This window comes from Trachurus trachurus (genome assembly GCF_905171665.1).
Source record: "Trachurus trachurus genome assembly, chromosome: 15".
Lineage (NCBI taxonomy): Eukaryota > Metazoa > Chordata > Actinopteri > Carangiformes > Carangidae > Trachurus > Trachurus trachurus.
In genome coordinates, this window is record NC_139906.1 from 8,059,475 (window position 1) to 8,076,976 (window position 17,502).

Genomic DNA, 17,502 nt, shown 5'->3' on the forward strand with positions numbered 1-17,502 from the left:
GAAACACACGTGACTTGCTTCAATCCTCTGCAGATTGTTTTCTATACATTAGAGAAGAAAAAAAAAACTTAGCGTATATATGTTGACACACACACACAGCAGAGCCTTTGTTGTTATTCAGAGGACCGCCAATTAATAAGTGGTATGAAATGGCGTCTTAGTGTTAATTCTGTTATGATGCCTGTTGTAGCTTCTCGACTATTAAACCTTCCTCTTGAGGAAGAGAGGGGAGAAAAAAAAAGAAAAAAACAGCGAGAGATAATAACATAAGCCCTAAGACGATCTTTCATCTCGCCTCCTCTGTTTTCATCCATTTCTTCCCCTCACAGACGCACTGAGTGTCAGATTAATGCCGTCGCCGCTGTTTAACTTCGCCTCCGGTGCCACGAGGCTCAGATCCCAAAATCTAGACATAAACAGAGGCTAAGTGAACTGACCACAGTGGAAACAGCAAAATATACAAGTGTAGAATAATGAAAACATAATATTTATATTCTCTAAGTGTTGGATTGTTGAATATTTTATAGCAATCTGCTCGTCTGGACAGATTAAACAGGATGATCATGTAATTATAATTAAGTCTCATTTTAGACTAATAGGAATTAGGGGAATAATGTAAGATGATCATACATTAAAGGCTCAATCCTATTATTGTAACTACGATTTTTATTCTATCCTAATATACAAAATGAATCTTTTATGTCTCATTTGATCTTTTTTATTCCTCCATACTTATATTTACACACCACAAGACTTAAATAACTGTGACTTTTCTTGTTTCCTCTTATAGTCTCTGCATCAAAGCACATGTGAATCAATCTGGGTGCAATACTTTAAGGTTGATGGGCTTGATGGATCATTATGTTTCCAATCTGATCATTTTAAGATGCCAAACTGCAACAAAACAAACTCTTAAATAACTAGTTTTTCAAATGCACAGATGCTGCAGATGCTTAAGCTATTTCAAAAACATCTGAGTGGATGTCAGAAACGAGGAGGGGTCCGTGTCTGGAGTCCTTTTATTCCAGGTCACACATGACCGACGGAGGCTGATCCTGTTGCCGTTACGCGGCCGCAGCGTTTGAAGCTTCCACATTCGATGTGCTGTGTCCGTATCAGTTGTGCGCATCCTATTGTACCTTGTAAGTAAGTTACAGCATAGAGCTTTAGCCCCAGGCGTGGGCGAAGCTTACATTAGCCATGCATCTGAGCATTGCTAGCTCTCTCTGCCTCTGTGTGTGTCTGTGTGTGTAGCAGGTATTACGTTAAAGCATTGGAGAGTTTTTTTTTGTTGTTGTTGTGAAGGCCCGCTGAGTGATTGGTGGGATATGTGTTGCCCTACAGTGAGAGGCTCCACTCTGTAAAGGCGCTCGACGGTAATCACTGAGTTAATCCCGCCCCGGTTGAAGCCGTATTGACATTGTGAAGACGTGGTGTGAAGTATGTGAATGTTTACACAAGGAATATAAGCGAGCAGCAGCGTATTTATATATATATATATATATATATAAATGGACGCTGACTCTGCAGTGGCATAAAGACTTAACAGAGGCTCATCTCTGTCGTGTGTGTACGTTTTCGGACACTTGTTTTACACTCCATGCTCTAATTTTGTTATTTACAGACACAGTTGATGGTGGAAAAAAACTGATATTTTATCCGTGAGGCTTAAAATCCGCTGTAATAACTGATGTCACACCCCGACTTTAACTGTGCATCTGACAGCGTCGATGATTTTTTTTAGCAGCGAGGTGTTGATTTTACTGAAACGCTTCACTGTTGTTAACACGTGTTAAACTCTGCTCATCTCTCACTTTTTTTTTCTCTCTTTCTGTGTGTTTGCTCTCCAGGAAACAACAAGGAGGAGGAGGAGGCCATGATGCAGGAGTGGTTCATGTTGGTAAACAAGAAGAACGCCCTCATCAGACGACAGAACCAGCTCTCTCTGCTGTACGTTACAACCCTTTACCCTTTTTTTTTGTCACGCTCAGATGGATGGAAGCTGTTTCCTGTGAGGCGGCTGCATTAGCGCCCGTTTGTTTTGCCTTTCGATAACTTTTTCACGCGCCGAGAAGCAGCAAAAACCCCATAAAAACATCCAACTAGACCAAAAAAAATCATTAAAAACAAGCTGCACAGGGCGGCGGTGGTTGGTGGTTGTTGTGTAGCGTGTACTAGTGTGTGTACTCGCCACTCCATTCACCCCATGTGTCTATCCTGCTCATTGATTTACATGTGGACGGAATATGAAATCAATAGAAATGTGGCGATCATCACTCTATCGCCAGTCTCTTTGTATGTGGTCAGCTGCGACAGGTGGAGAGACGCACGCTTTCACACACACACACACACACACACACACACACACACACACACACACACACACATGCAGGCAGGCGAGCGGGTGGCGGCGGCTGCTGCCTTTTTTCTTCATTTGCAGCTGTTGGGATTTCAAAGTGTGCGAGCAGGAGAGATTGAAGTATTCATAATCACATTATATCGTGGGAAAGGGGAGGCTTTTAAAGTGGCCAATTGACAGAAGGGCTGATTATTAGCCCTTTCTGTTCTCTCTTTGTGGAGGCCAAGAGAAAAGGCGCCTGTGAAGGACAAATTCTATTAGGGACTGAATTAGCTCATTTTTTAATATGGCTGAAAGAGGAAAGAATTCAATTTGTGCCACACACACACACACACACACACACACACACATGGACACACAGGGCGACACACACTCATGGTGGTGGCATGTCCATATATTAATGCATTTACACCTTTTTGCATTCTCTCTCTCTTTCATCTCATGCACAGTCCTTCACCACCTCTTGCTTATACTATTCCCCTTTTTTCTTTTCTTTTCTCACACACACATTAGCTCACACACTTTTTTTTTTTAACCCAGGGCTGTTTTGTTGCGAGCGGTGCAGTGTGTGTGTGTGTGTGTGTGTGTATCAGTTATGTGCAGTAGATTAATGCGAAGCCGGAGAAGGTTCAGGCGAGTGGCTGAATCGATGTTTATTGCAGGTTTCTTTAAGTGCTTAATGATTTAGTCATTAACATATTGATGAACTTTGTTGTGTGTGTGTTTTTTCTCTCTCTTCTCTCTCTTCTCTCTCTCTGTGTCACTCTCACTCTCTCTCTTTCACTCTTAACTTGCCACAGGGAGAAAGAGCACGATCTGGAGAGACGCTTCGAACTGCTGAACAGAGAGCTGAGAGCCATGCTGGCCATCGAGGGTAAGAAGAGAAGCTGAGCTGTATGCGCTAAAACTCTGTGACTCACATCAATGCAACAGAGTCGTGCCATTAGATCCACTTTGACAAAACAAAATAGCTCCACTTGAGATAAATATATTTGCATTAATGAAGCAACATGACAAATAATAGTGATTTATTTCAAGATTTCAAGATTTCTCCTCTTACAGTCTCTCCATCAAAGCACATGTGAATCAATTTGGGTGCAATACTTTAAGGTTTTGTGCTTCTGAAATTTTCTTGATGGATCTTTATGTTTGCAATTTGATCACTTTAAGATGCAACAAAACAAACTCTTAAATAACTGGCTTTTCAAATCACAGATGCTGCTGATGCTTTCAAGTTATTTCAAAAACAAAATAGCTCCACTTGAGATAAAATATTTGCATTTATGAAGCAACACGACAAATAATAGTGATTTATTTCAAGATTTCAAGATTTCAACAACTGTATTTGTCCCCAATGGGGCATAAAACGACATACAAACGCAAAACACTACACGTAAACAATGGACAGATCACAGATGTTGACGGTCAAAGGTCAGTAAATAATTGATAAAATTAAACACACTGTGCTGTTACTAGACCAAGATGGCCAAAGTGCGCTGTGCAATAAGCTATACCTCCTCTTAGAGTTTATATCTGTTGGTTTTATTATATATATCATTAAATATGAATCTCTTAATGTTTAGTGGTTTGAATGGCGATGAACTAAAGACGACAAACAGCAACAGTTGAGATTTATTTTCTGCTTCTTCATGAGGGTGAAGCTGCAGTCGAGGTTGCTTAACATCACCTCCTTCTCTCTCTTTCTCTCTGTGCAGTTTTCACGAGTGTTTTCTAACGTTTTTTTGTGGAGCTGTGAACAAAAACCTTCATGTCGAGCCTTAAGCAGGGGGATTTTAATTCTGCGTCGGCTTCTTGATGAGGATTAAGATGCGAGGGATTTCACTCCCTGATACTTGATCAATGCTATCTGTTTCCTAGCTAGACCTGACTAGTCGATGCCTGATTTGAAATCTAGCCACAGAAGCATTGAGAGACTTTTTTTTTTTGTGTGTGTGTGAGGTAACAAAAAAAAAAAATGTAGTTATATTACTGAAAGCTTGTTAACTATACCGCAGCCAGAGAAGCAGCCATTGTGTCGTATCAAAGTTGTCAGGGGGCCAGGGAAGTTTAATCCCCTTCGACTGTGTCCTCTTTGGCAAAATGAACCTTTTGCCAATCAATGCTAATTGATTTTACCATTCGACATTGACCACCACTGCCCCCCCTCCCCCTCCTCACCCCTCCTCCCACTCCTCCTCCCTCCCCCCTCCTCCCCCTTACAGCCTTCAGACACCCATTGTAATTTCACCGGGCACCTGATAAGCTACCTGGTCCATAATAAATCAATTGTAATTAGCAAGAAAGGAGGAGGTGGGCCGAGCAGGGGAGGAGAGGGGGAGGAGGTGTGTGTGTGTTAGAGGGGGGGGGCAGACATGCGTAGCCGAGCAGGAGCAGCAGCAGCAGACGCTGTTGCCGCGGCGCCGCACCGCCTGCGTCCGGGGGTTGATTTGCTCGCTCTTCGCCGCCATTCGGCCGTTTTATTTATTTATATTTATTGAGCTGCAGCAGCGAGGAGTCAGAGTGTGTGTGTGTGTGTGTGTGTGTGTCTGCTTTATGTTGTGTGTTATGTTGTGTGTGTGTGTGTAGTTGTTATAGTGTGTGTCATGTTGGGCTGAAGTGTGTGAGCATGTCTGCATTAACACCTGTGTCTGTGTGTGAGTGCATATTTCTCTCTGTATCTGACATGTATCGTGTGCCGCTACCTTGTGTGTGTCTGTGTGTGTGTCTGTGTCTGTGTGTGTGTGTGTGTGTAGAGGTGAGAGAGCAGAGATAGTGTGTGTGAGGTGAGGTGGAGAGGTGGTGTGTGTGTGTGTGTGTGTGTGTGTGTGTGTGTATTGTGTGTGTCGTGTCGTGTGGACTTGTTGGATTTGCAGCTGACTAACTTATCAGCCGGCCGGAGGGAAACACTTAACATTCACAGGCTTCTGCCGTTCTGTCGCCGCCACAGATAGAAGAGACCGGCGTGTGTGTGTCTGTGTGTAAATGTGTGTGTGTGTAAGTGTGTAAATGTGTGTGTTGGCATGTGAGTGTGTGTGTGTTTTAAAGAGAGAGGATCTGGTCTCTGGTCTCTGTCTGCATCTATGTGTTCACATCTTACAGGTGTGTTTGAGTGTCCACCTCAATGTCGTGTCGTTGGGTCTCTTTCTGTGTGTGTGTGTGTGTGTGTGTGTGTGTGTGTGTGTGTGTGTAGGTCTAGGTGTGTGTGTGTGTCTAAGTGTGTGTGTGTTTGGCGCCCACCTCCCCAGCTCTTATTTGGTGCTTGGGCAGCTCCATTGAGCGATGGCCGGGCGTGCGAGTAATTGCTGATTTGCTTGACCAGTCGATGACACAGAGAGAGAGAGAGTCAGAGCAGAGAAGAGAAAACACACACACACACACACACACACACACACACACACACACACACACACATCGCTGAGATACACCTGCACACACACACACACACACACACATATACACACATACACACACACCCTGCTGAGAAAAATATATACCTGCAATGATACACACACACTATCTCTTCCACCCAGTCACATATTGAACCACAGTCGTCATAATGTACAGACTCACACACATACACTCGGTCCAGGTCTGTGTGTGTGTGTGTGTGTGTGTGTGTGTGTGTGTGTGTGTGTGTGTGTGTGTGTGTGTGTGTGTGTGTGTGTGTGTGTGTGTGTGTGTGTGTGTGTGTGTGTGTTACAGCTTCCTTCAACAGTCATCACACTGTTTGTCAAGTGTGTGTGTGTGTGTGTGTGTGTGTGTGTGTGTGTGTGTAAAATCAGATTAAACCAGTCGTATCGTCTCTATAGTTACATGAACAGAGAGAGAAAACAGAGCAACTCCATGTTTTATTCTACATCTGTGCTGCTGAGAGGAGAGGAGGAGGAGGAGGAGGAGGAGGAGGAGGAGGAGGAGGAGGAGGAGGAGGAGGAGGAGGAGGAGGAGGAGGAGGAGAGACAGGAAGGATCACTCTGACATTAATCCTGAAACTTAAATGTTCCTAAATTCGTCTTCGTGTTTCTATGACTTAGTCGACTTTGAAATGTTTTATTTCCTTCATTAAAATCACAACACAAACACACCGGAGCAGAGGTTCAGTGGAACTAAACACGTCTCATTAACAACAGTGTAGTTTAGTCCCAACTTTAACAAACTTCAGTATCATCACTTTTGATCACACTTTTTACCTTTAATTGTTGGTGCAAGCTGTTTTTAGAACGGCGGAGCAGAACCACGAGCTGCTCAGAGCTACGCTACGGAGGCTCATGGGATTTTTTGGTTTCCCTCATCAAACTCATCAAATACACAATCCAACAACTCCCAAACACTCTCGTGGACAAGTTGTGACCTGAGTGTGATGAGTCAAACCAAGAAATCACATTAGCCTCCGTAGCGTAGCTCTGAGCAGCTCACGGCTCTGCTCCGCCGTTCTAAAAATAGCTTGCAACCTAGTCCTAAAACTAGAGGGATTGTGGCAATGGGCGAATTTGCCAAAATGTTGAACTATCCCTTTAAGTAGTTACCGGTACTTTACTTTCAAAGATTTTACAAATCAATCAAGAAAATAATCCCACAGCAGCAGCAACGTCCCAAATCAAAGTGTAAAGGTGTAAGTGCAGAGGAGAACGTGTTATCCTGCGTGTTTACAGCTACATTATTGATTATATATTGTTGGATAATAACAGTGATGAACAGTGACGATAACATTTATAATATTCTTGGAAAGCACGTAAAAATGAACAGAAATGGTGTGTTAGAGTTTTACTGAGTGTTTTATTTGTACATGTTTATAATTTATAAGCAGAGAAATGAGGACATGAGAGAACAAGTAGTAACAGGCAACATGTCACATTAACAGCAGAGCAGGTCATGACCCCGGTTTGACCTCTATATCCTCCGTCATACATCATTAAAACCTCTGAACACCAGTGAAAACACAATATTTGCTGAAATCCTGTCCCACTGATCCACAGTTTATGTTTAGTAAGATCCCCGTTAGCATCCGCTTAGCATCCATTATTCTTCCTGGGGTCGAAAACGTATGACATGGAGACAATAAATGAAAACACATTCACACTGGACAATATAGACGTAGACATGAAACGATACATACACTATTGCACACATTTTAAACAAAACAATGACTACAGTTAAAATTAACAAGACAAAACAGCTCCGACTGAGCTTGTATGATATAATGATACCCATATATTAATAATGGACTAGAATATAACCCATATCTTTATATGTCAAACAACCAGCTACTGCTGACTCGCCCCAAAACCAAACTGAAGAGTTATATAACAACTTACCACTCCACATTAGAGCAGCTCAAACCCTTGAGCATTTTAAAGACCCAACTCTTCTCACTGGCCTTCGACTCACCTTGACTTTTTATTTTGTTATTAGTATAGCTTTTATTAGTTTTTACTTTATTTCAGTGATTGTTTTTATTGCCCTAACTTTTATTGTTAATCTAAGTTATTATGTTATGTTAATCTTATTTATATTGCTGGCACCGGACTGTATTTATGTTATGCAGCACTTTGGGCTATATAAAGTTGAGTTGAGTTTATATCAAGGACAATATCTTAATTAGTGAAAGTTCCTCTTTAAATAATGTATTTTTTAAAAGCATATACTGTATACTATTTTGTTGTTTAATATAACTTGGTACTGAGTTGTACTGAGTGCAGTGAGAGGACGAGCCGACACGTCGACCAACGCTCTAAAAACAGTTTTTCGTCGTCCGATCAAATGTGCAGCCGCTGCAGAAAGGTGTCGTCCAGACCGGGGCCAGGTGGAGGCGGCGGGCAGCGGGGGCCGGGGGGGTCGGAGGGGCCGATGTTGTTGTGTTTTTTTCAGAGCGTGCTCGGTGATAACCACCTCCTTGTAGCTCCTTGGTGTGATGCCAGGCAGGAAAATGCCATCTGTATGCCACACTCTCATCTCCCTGCCACAAAATTGATCCACTATGCCCTCTTTATCTGCTTACCGATTCACACCTATGTCTGCGCACACACAGAACGGTGTCTTGGCTGCTTTAAAGGGAACCTGTGCGCGCGCGCGTGTGCACGTTTGTGTGCGTGCGTGCGTGTTTTTAAAGTGGACGCCCTCTCGCCATCTAAAAGGGATTTATGCATAGCCGGGTCCCAGAGTTTTTCCTGTTACGGTTTGATATGATAAGCTTTTTTATATGTTTAAAATCAATATGTAATCCTATGCAGGAGCTTATCCCTCTCCACACCCCTGACACACACACACACACACACACACACACACACACACACACACACACACACTCTCTCTCACACACACACACACTTACTTCCCATTTGTAAATCTATTTGGGCTTTGTAACACATCGGGGCGGCGCGCTACAGACCCTGATTGATTAGGTGCACTGTGCAATCCTATCACATGGGCGACATTTGATGATGTCGCCAACTCTTTCAGGATTGCTAGTTGACTGGAACCGATGATAGAAACTAACTTTGTTCCCCGACTTTAGTTTCCAGTAACGAGTGACGATGTTTTGTTTTGTGTTCTTCACCAAAGTGTGTCCTCGATTAGTTTTAAACGTGCAGGATCTTCTCCTCACACCTGCTGTTGTGTAGCTAACGTGATGTCACATCATGCTGGTTAATGCAACATCTGGCGGAGCAGATGCTGAACCTGTGCAGTTTTTAGTTTGCATTCGTGTTAAGTTAGTTTGTGCATTGTGCTTCTGTGTTTGGCTTTTGTTTTGAGAAGTTGGAGCTGGTTATTTCCTGCTGTCGGACGCAGTTTCTAGTCGAGTTTCTTAAAGTTTTGATGAGTTTCTTCAGCGTGTGGCTCAGGGGGATGGAGTTACAAGAGGAGAGTTACATCGGCTAAAGTGTTTCCGTGAACTTGAATTATTGAATGAAACTGTTTACATGTTATTCTTATTGATGTAAATACAGAAACAGTGCATTTGTCCAGTGTTTTTCATGTCGTTTCAAGTCGTTTAAAGCACGGACGTAGCCTGGTTTCCGTTCACACTAATCAATCGGTGTTAACTAACCAGCAGCCACTGTGATTCAAAAAGACTTCATGTTATTAAATTGTCCTGATGCGTCTGTGGATCAGCAGCGTTTTACTGTTGGATGAGAAAATAACAAGTCAGTTCCTGAAGCTCTGTTTCTTTTAACCTTTGATCTGTTACTGTTTATAGTTTAGTTTAGATATGAGAAAAGAATTCAGTCGACAGTTGTAAAAAGTCTGTTTTATTTTGAAGGGGATGTTGTATAACCCTCTTGTGTGAGTTAAATACGAATATTGGTAAAACTTTATAATAAGTGCACACTATTAAGCATTAGTTAAGCATTAAATACTGGGTTCATCCTTTATAACACATGAATACTCATTAGTATGTAGTTTATAAACTCATACTCATCATTGATAAGCACTTACTGTATTTATAAACTACATACTAATGAGTATTCATGCGTTATAAATGAAGAATTCAGTGTTTATTAATGCTTAACTAATGCTTAATAGTGTATATTTTTCTTAAACTCCCACACACAGTAGCCAAAGCTGTAGTGAGGATCTATTTCCAGCTGTGGATGAATACACTGTGAGTGTCTCTGGCAGCAGGGCGGTTTCCTCTGTGGGTTCGAGGCCACGACGTTCATCATCACAATGAAGCTACACGTCACCCACTGGGCGTCTGTGTCGCACGCTGCAGCGAGCGTTCAGGCCTCGGCCACAGACACAACACAACAACACGATGTGTGTCCTTGGGGTCAGAGAGGAATTATGAACCATCGATCTTATTTCTGCTGATTTTAACACGTCACTTTTTAACGTTCACATGTTGTTTATGAACATTTACATGAGAGTGAGGAGTTTTTTCTTCTTAATTATCAGCTCTTTTCTCCTTTTGGTGAAACTTTTTGTCTCTTGACTCCACTTGGACTTCGGCCAAAAGCAGCTTTTTTTTTAGGAGGGAGGGAGGAGGAGGAGGAGGGAAAGAGAAGAAGTTTGGAGATGTGAGCTCGACTCATGAAGCTGTGGATCAAAAACTCCTCTGATGTCACGTCGGAGCTCCGTGTGTGAGACAGGAAGCGAGAGAGAGAGAGAGACGGATGCATGTCGGACCGTCTCTCCTCGCTTTGGGAGAAACGACAACGAGGCTTTGGACCAGTTTGCTCTCTTGAATAAATTTGGTGTCGGAGGGGGAGAGAGCGAGGGAGAGAGCGAGGGAGGCAGGGAGAGAGGGGGAGAGGGAGGGGAGGGGAGGGGAGGGGAGGGAGGGGTTCATGGGGATTTGAACCAGCGCATTCTTGTGTGCCTTGTGCAGACTCACATGGTTACCAGCGGCGTGCACGGCGGCGAGGCTTATCTGAATACGCACCCACCGACCGTGTGAGTTGTACACACTTCTTCTCTCTCTCTCTCTCTGTGATGGGGGAGGCGGGGCTAACGTGGGGGTGGGAGGGGAGTGGAGTGGGGGGGTCTGAGTGGCTGCAGGGTGTTTTGTTTGTTCTCGGGTGTCTCGTTACCCAGCCTGCCTTGCTGCTCCGGTTGTTGCCTGGTCACGTCTCTCATCGGCTCTCTTTATTGTTTACCTTCCTAATGAGGGGGGCGGGGCTCGGCGACGTGTGATTGACAGCTCTGTGACCCCCCCCTCTATCTCCCCCTTCATCCCCCCATCCCATCCTCCGACCCCCTCCTCCCTCCCTCACCCCCACTCTCTCCTCCCTCCCCTCCCTCCCCTCTGAGTTGTCGACTAGGACTTTGGCTTTTTGGCTGAGGAGGAGGAGGACTTTCTTTTTCCTTTTTCTTTTTTTTTTTTTAACATACCTCTGTGTTTTTGTGGGAAGTTTTTTTTTTTTTTTTTCTCTCCGTCCTCCTGAACCCTCCTCTCGTGGGCCGGCCTTATAGAGAGAGAGAGAGAGAGAGAGAGAGAGGATTGTGGGAGAAAGTGCAGTTATGGCGGCGGACACAGAGACACATTCCTGTCTCACATTTATCTAAAGATGATGACTCACACGATGACTCGACTGCTTTTTCTTTTTCTTTTTTCGACGCTCTGCTCTGATCGACCTAATTCCTCTTCTTTAAAAAAAAAACAAAAAAACAAAACAAAAACAGAAGCACTCGTCATCAGACGCAGGTTTGAACATATTTGGCAGTTTTGAAGTATTTTCCTCTACAAAGCCGGAGCAGAGTACATTTGTTTTCCCGAGGGGGGAAGAAAGAGACAGAACGAGGGAGGAGGGGGGGGGGGAAGAAAGAAAGACAGACAGAGAGGAAGAGAGGAACGTAGAGAGCCAAATATTGGGACTGTGTTCATTTCGCTCTGTGGTCGACTTCAAAGGGACGAGCGGGGCCAATGAAGAGAGCGCAGACCTTTCAGGACAAACACACTGGGCCCAGCGTGACACACACACACTCACTCACATACACACACACTCACACACACACACACACACACACACACACTCACACACTCACACACACACACAGCCTGACTGCCGCAATTTGACTCAATGAGGAGGAGGTGGAGGGGGAATATTTATTTTTAATAAAGCCACACTTATTTTGGGACTGACATTTTACAACATGGCTTTTATAGTGGAATCAATAGACGGTTAAATATTGATAGAGGAGGCGACGACGCACACGGCTCGGCCTCGGCCTCGACTCGGTGGCGTTTGATTCCTTCTCTGGGACGGAGCGAGTTTTTATTTCCTCTCTGTGTGAGAGGATGGAGAGTTTGGAGGAGACACGTTCTCACAGGGAGATGAAGAGGAGTCGAACATGTAGCTCTGATGGCGCTTTATTGTTTTTATTCTCAATTATAAGTTTGATTTTTGTTCAAATTTTACAAAAAAAAGGAAGTTTAAAAGCAAATAGTTGATAATTTTATTGTTAAACACCAGTTCAGTGTTAATATGCGGGTGAGGGAGGAGGAGGAGGAGGAGGAGGAAGAGTCCAACATGTAGCTCTGATGACGCTTTATTGTTTTTATTGTCAATTATAAGTTTGATTTTTGTTAAAATTTTACAAAAAAAAGGAAGTTTAAAAGCAAATAGTTGATGATTTTATTGTTAAACACCAGTTCAGTGTTAATATGCGGGTGAGGGAGGGAGGAAAGAGGAGGAGGAGGAGGAGGAGGAGGAAGGGGGGAGGAAGAGCTGCTGGTGCTGGGTGAATGTGGAGCCGAGGGCGCCAGGCGGATATTTGAGCCTCGGGGGAGCGAGCTCTCTCCGGTGGGCGGTGGGAGGCTGGCTGAGGGGATTTGGATCGGGGTCCCACCTGGACCCTGCGGGGCCCTGTGGGGCCCCTTCCTGCAAAGACCCTGGAGAATTGAGGGCGGAGTCGGGGGCTCACCTGTTAGTTTGTTTGCTTGTTTATTTATTCAGCTGAGGAACAAACCGGCGTTGACTCAGCGTTCGACGTGTTTCTGTTTCTGTTTGTTTGGACGATGAAACTTAAAAAAAAAAACGGTGGAAACAGAAACTTCACTTATGTTTCTGAAATGAATCAATCCGTCTCTTCTGATGACACTGGATGAGAGTCTGTGGTTTGGTAGTCTGGGGCCAAGAGAGACAGGCCTTTCCTTCAAAATAAAAGCACCAAGCTGATAAAATGAGGTGAAACTCTTTAATTTAAGGAATATAATTTACAAGAAAGTCCTAGAGCCATTAAAAGTTAACATTTTGCTTCTATTGTATTACAAGTTGATGTCTATTTTATAAGTTTTATGTTGGTCAACACTTTTACTTTGGTGAATTTGGCGAAGAAGAGCCTGGTGACGCAAAGTTTCCATCAATCATCCGTCACTTCTAACGACGCTGGATGACAGTTTGTGGTTTGTAGTGAGTGACATCGACAGGAAACGGTGAACTCAAGTGATGTGATTTGATCCGAGTCGTGATAAATCGTCTCTAAACAAACACAAGTCTGTGTGTTTGTAAAACCATGACTCAGCACTTTTTTAAACAGCAGCGTTTTCCTGTGGGAGTCGGTCGGACTCTCTCTCCTCTCGCGTATCTATCTGAGCGTCGACTCGTCAGGCTTCACATTAACATGACAATATCACTCGAGTGTGTTTGCCCGGGTCAACACATCATCACCGCACACACACACACACAGACACACAGACAACCTGACGGAGTGTGTTTACACATCACACACACACACACACACACACACACACACACACACAGCTCTGGTCTCCAGCTCCAACAGATTAATGACAAGATGAACTTTTACCAAACACGTCCGTCATGATGCAGCAGCGGCGGCGGCGATGGCGTCCTCCAGGATCTGATGGCTCCTGATAAACGTGTCCAGTGTGTGTGTGTGTGTGTGTGTGTGTGTGTGTGTGTGTGTGTGTGTGTGTGAGAGTTTCTATTCCAGCAGAGTCGTAACGTTAAAGTTCACTGAGGCGTCGTGTGTTCGCCAGAGTCCTGAGGTTAGAAAGTAACGTTTCATCCACTGGGACGGAGCGAGGGAAGGAAGGAGTTTGTAGAGAAGAGAAGACGCCATGATGATGATGATGATGATGATGATGTCATCGTTGTCGTCTTCGTCCTGTTGAGTGTGTGTCCGCCTCTGACTGACCGAGTGTGTGTTGTGTGTGTGGTTGCAGACTGGCAGAAGACCGAGGCCCAGAAGAGACGAGAGCAGCTGCTGCTGGACGAGCTGGTCATCCTGGTCAACAAGCGGGACGCGCTGGTCCGAGACCTGGACGCCCAGGAGAAACAGTGAGTTACCCACGGCAACAACACACACACACACACATGACAACACATGACAACAACACACACACAAACACACTGAGAGTTTGTTTTCGTCTCAGTGACGGGACGTCCGGTCAGTTTTCAGCTCAGAAACTGTGGACGTGTGGCGCAGTGGCGTGTGGAGCAGGCACCATCATATGCCCGAGTCCCATATGCTATATAGTCCTCGCTGCAGTCGTTGCCCAGTTCGAATCCCGCATTGGGCGGCCTTTTACTGCATGTCATTCCCCCCTTTCTCTCTCTGCCTCCTCATTTCCTGTCTCTCTCGACTATACCATCTAATAAAGACCAAAAAATATACTTTAAAAAAAAGGCATTGGGGCGGCGTTTAGCTCACTTGGTAGAGCTGCTGACCCATGTTGAGGCTACAGTCCTCACTGCAGTCGGCCCCCGGTTCGAACCCCGCATCGGGCGGCCCTTTCCTGCATGTCAATCCCCCTCTCTGCCTCCACATTTCCTGTCTCTCTCTCGACCGTGCTGTCAATTAAAGACATTAAAGCAGAAGTAAGCGATCTGGTCGTTTTGGCTAACTACTTGTCAGCCGATGGAGTTAGCAGTCCCCACCCTCGTCCCTACGTCACCACATTCACGCGCATCCCTTGGCTGCACACACAGAGAGGACCGCCCCTTTATGCCGTTCTCTCTCCTCATTGGATAAAGGCTGTAGGATACAAGGAAAGTTTTCTCCTCGGCTCAGAGCAGAGTGACTGACAGACCCGTGTTTCAGACCAAACACTCTATATAAGTGATTGTTGTCGGAAGATATAACTATTTAAGACTTATATTAACACAAACATTCCGCTTACTTCTGCTTTAAAAGCCCAAAAAAATACTTTAAAAACATTTTTTTTTAAAAGACACACTGCAGGACATGTTGCGTCCTGCACACGCCTGCATCGGCCGCCGCCGCCGTCCACCATCAGGGCGCCTGCAGCCACACGCCACAGGTGGCAGCAGGGTGACGGTGGCGAAGACTGTGTGTTACCTGCGTGCGCACACCTGCCCCCTTCTCCTCTTCCCCCGTCACCCAACACACACACACACACACACACACACACACCTACACACACACACACACACACACGCCTGACCTTTTGACCTCTGCCCTCCGCAGGGCCGAGGAGGAGGACGAGCACCTGGAGCGAACGCTGGAGCAGAACAAAGGCAAGATGGCCAAGAAGGAGGAGAAGTGTGTCCTTCAATGATTGTCACAGAAACACAACCAACAGATGTAGCCGATAAAAGAAATGTATCATTAACCATTATTGATTATATTATTGATATTATTATTATTGATAATATTATGATTATTATTATTATTTGATAGTGGCTTCTAGACATTTCTATGAGTTATTTGAACCTTTATCTGGTTGTTGTTGTTGTTGCTGTTTGGGGTCACGTGACCCTCAGAGACTCGGCCTTGGCACCAACTTTCTACTTTCGACTCCCAACTGAACTGTCCCACATATTGATTGATTGATTGACTGATTGACTGATGGATTGATTGACTGATATATTTTATTTTTACTCCTCCTTTTGCTTTTTAAAACGATCGATCGGTACTTGTCTGTAAAATAAAAAGAGGAGTGGGTTTGAGGTACAACAGGGTTTAAAGGGGGATTTATCTTTATCTTTTTTTTCTTTTTCTTCTTCCTCGTGTTGAGAGGAGGATTGATGATGATGATGATGATGATGATGATGATGATGATGATGAGGGGGGCTGACGATTATGTTGGACTTTTAAAAAGGAAAAAAAAAACTGGTTATACCATTGTTTTTTGTCTTTTTGTTGTTATTATTTTGTTCCAAGCTACTTCATTACTTGACTGTTTTATCTTTTAATTATGTCTCTTAAAAGTTTGTACTTGTAAAAAAAAAAAAAATTATATATAAATATATATATCTTAACCGGTGAGGAAACACACACACCTCAACCTTCATAAATCTAAACTTTCCTATTGCTTTTTTTTTATTGTCTTGGCTTGAAAGCAGTTTTACCAAAAGATTTAACATTTAAGAAAAACACACAAAAAAAAACTAAACAAAACAAAACAAAAAAAACTCATGTTGTATATTTCCATCACTGCTCTGACCAATAGCAACAAAATCTTTATTTGTCAGGAACCATGCATCAAAACAAAAACATAAAAAAACACCTATATATATTATTTATTGCCGTTTTTGTCCTATAATAAGCTGCTTGTTAACTGAATCTACCATCACAGTTCACTGCATTTTTGCTCAACAACTTTTTTTTTTTTTTGGATGGGGGAGGGGGGATTGGGGAGGAAAGGGGGGAGGGAGGGGGGGATTTGTATTTATTGTATTCTTGAAGAAGAGAAATATGCTTCCACGTGCATCTCTTTAGAGCTCCACACCTGGTGCAGTTTGTCTCTCTACGTGTGAACATTTACCTGTTTATTTATTCCAGTGTCATAACCCAAGTCTTCAATAATAATAAAGTCCTTATGATTTCATACTCCACAGGGAGAGCGTGTGGCCTCTTTCTTCTTTTTTTAAGCCTCTAATGTAGGTTCAAACGCTTTTTATTTCTTTTCTTGTTTTATTTTAAAGCTGCAGATGTTTATCAGTGGACAAACCGCTTTATATAATAATAATAATTATTATTATTAACGTCGAGTTTTGATTGAATCTGTTATTTGAAGTCTGTTATTTTTTTATTTTCTACAACTGCACGCACAGATACACACACACTCTTCTAAAACTTATCATCTCCACACTTTCATTCTTTTCTTCCATCCATCCATCTTGCCTCCGATCCACACTTTTTCTTTCTTTTCTTTTCCTTTTCTTTTCTCTCTTCACATAACAAAAAAAAAAAAAAAAACTTATTGAAATCCACGCCGGCGCCTCTTTCTCTCTCTCTCTCTCTCCGGCTGCCTTGGCCCCATATCACTGCGTTCAGCGGCGAGAGCTGCGTTTAGTAAAAAGCTTATTACTCGGCCGCTCTGTTCAGTTCCCCTGCGACTCTGCGTGTTTATAAATTAAAATTGGCGTTGAGGTTTTTTTTTGTTTGTTTTTTGTTTGAGCAGGTTCCTCTGAGGAAGATTAGAGAAATCATTTTGTACCGAGCAGATTTTTCTCTTTTTTTTTCTTTCCTTCCTCCATCTCCCTCCCTCTCTCTGTCTCTCTCTGGCCGCTCTGTGCGCGCTGTCGCCGGGCTGCAGAGCTGCAGAGGCTCGGTCACCCGCAGCCAGGATGGAGGGATGGATGGAGAGAGAGAGAGAGAGAGAAAGGGAAAAAGAGGAGGGAAATCACAGCTGGAGGTCAGAAAAAACTATCAATTTAATCATTTTTAGATAAAGAAAAAAAATAATTTCACCGTTTTAAATTATCTCCCTTTGT

At 43.6% G+C, this 17,502-nt stretch overlaps 1 protein-coding gene across 3 annotated transcripts in view; it reads left to right on the forward strand.

Moving 5' to 3' along the window:
• ehbp1 (EH domain binding protein 1) overlaps positions 1-16,575 on the forward strand; it is a 190,547-nt gene extending 173,972 nt beyond the window's left edge. For all 3 annotated transcript variants that reach the window (XM_083988753.1, XM_083988754.1, XM_083988755.1), the window contains 4 exons: positions 1,851-1,950; positions 3,160-3,233; positions 13,986-14,100; positions 15,251-16,575. In XM_083988753.1, coding sequence (XP_083844879.1) covers positions 1,851-1,950; positions 3,160-3,233; positions 13,986-14,100; positions 15,251-15,341 — 380 coding nt within the window. In that variant the 3' untranslated portion in view covers positions 15,342-16,575. The remainder of the gene's footprint in view (positions 1-1,850; positions 1,951-3,159; positions 3,234-13,985; positions 14,101-15,250) is intronic.
• Positions 16,576-17,502: the final 927 nt, after the last annotated feature.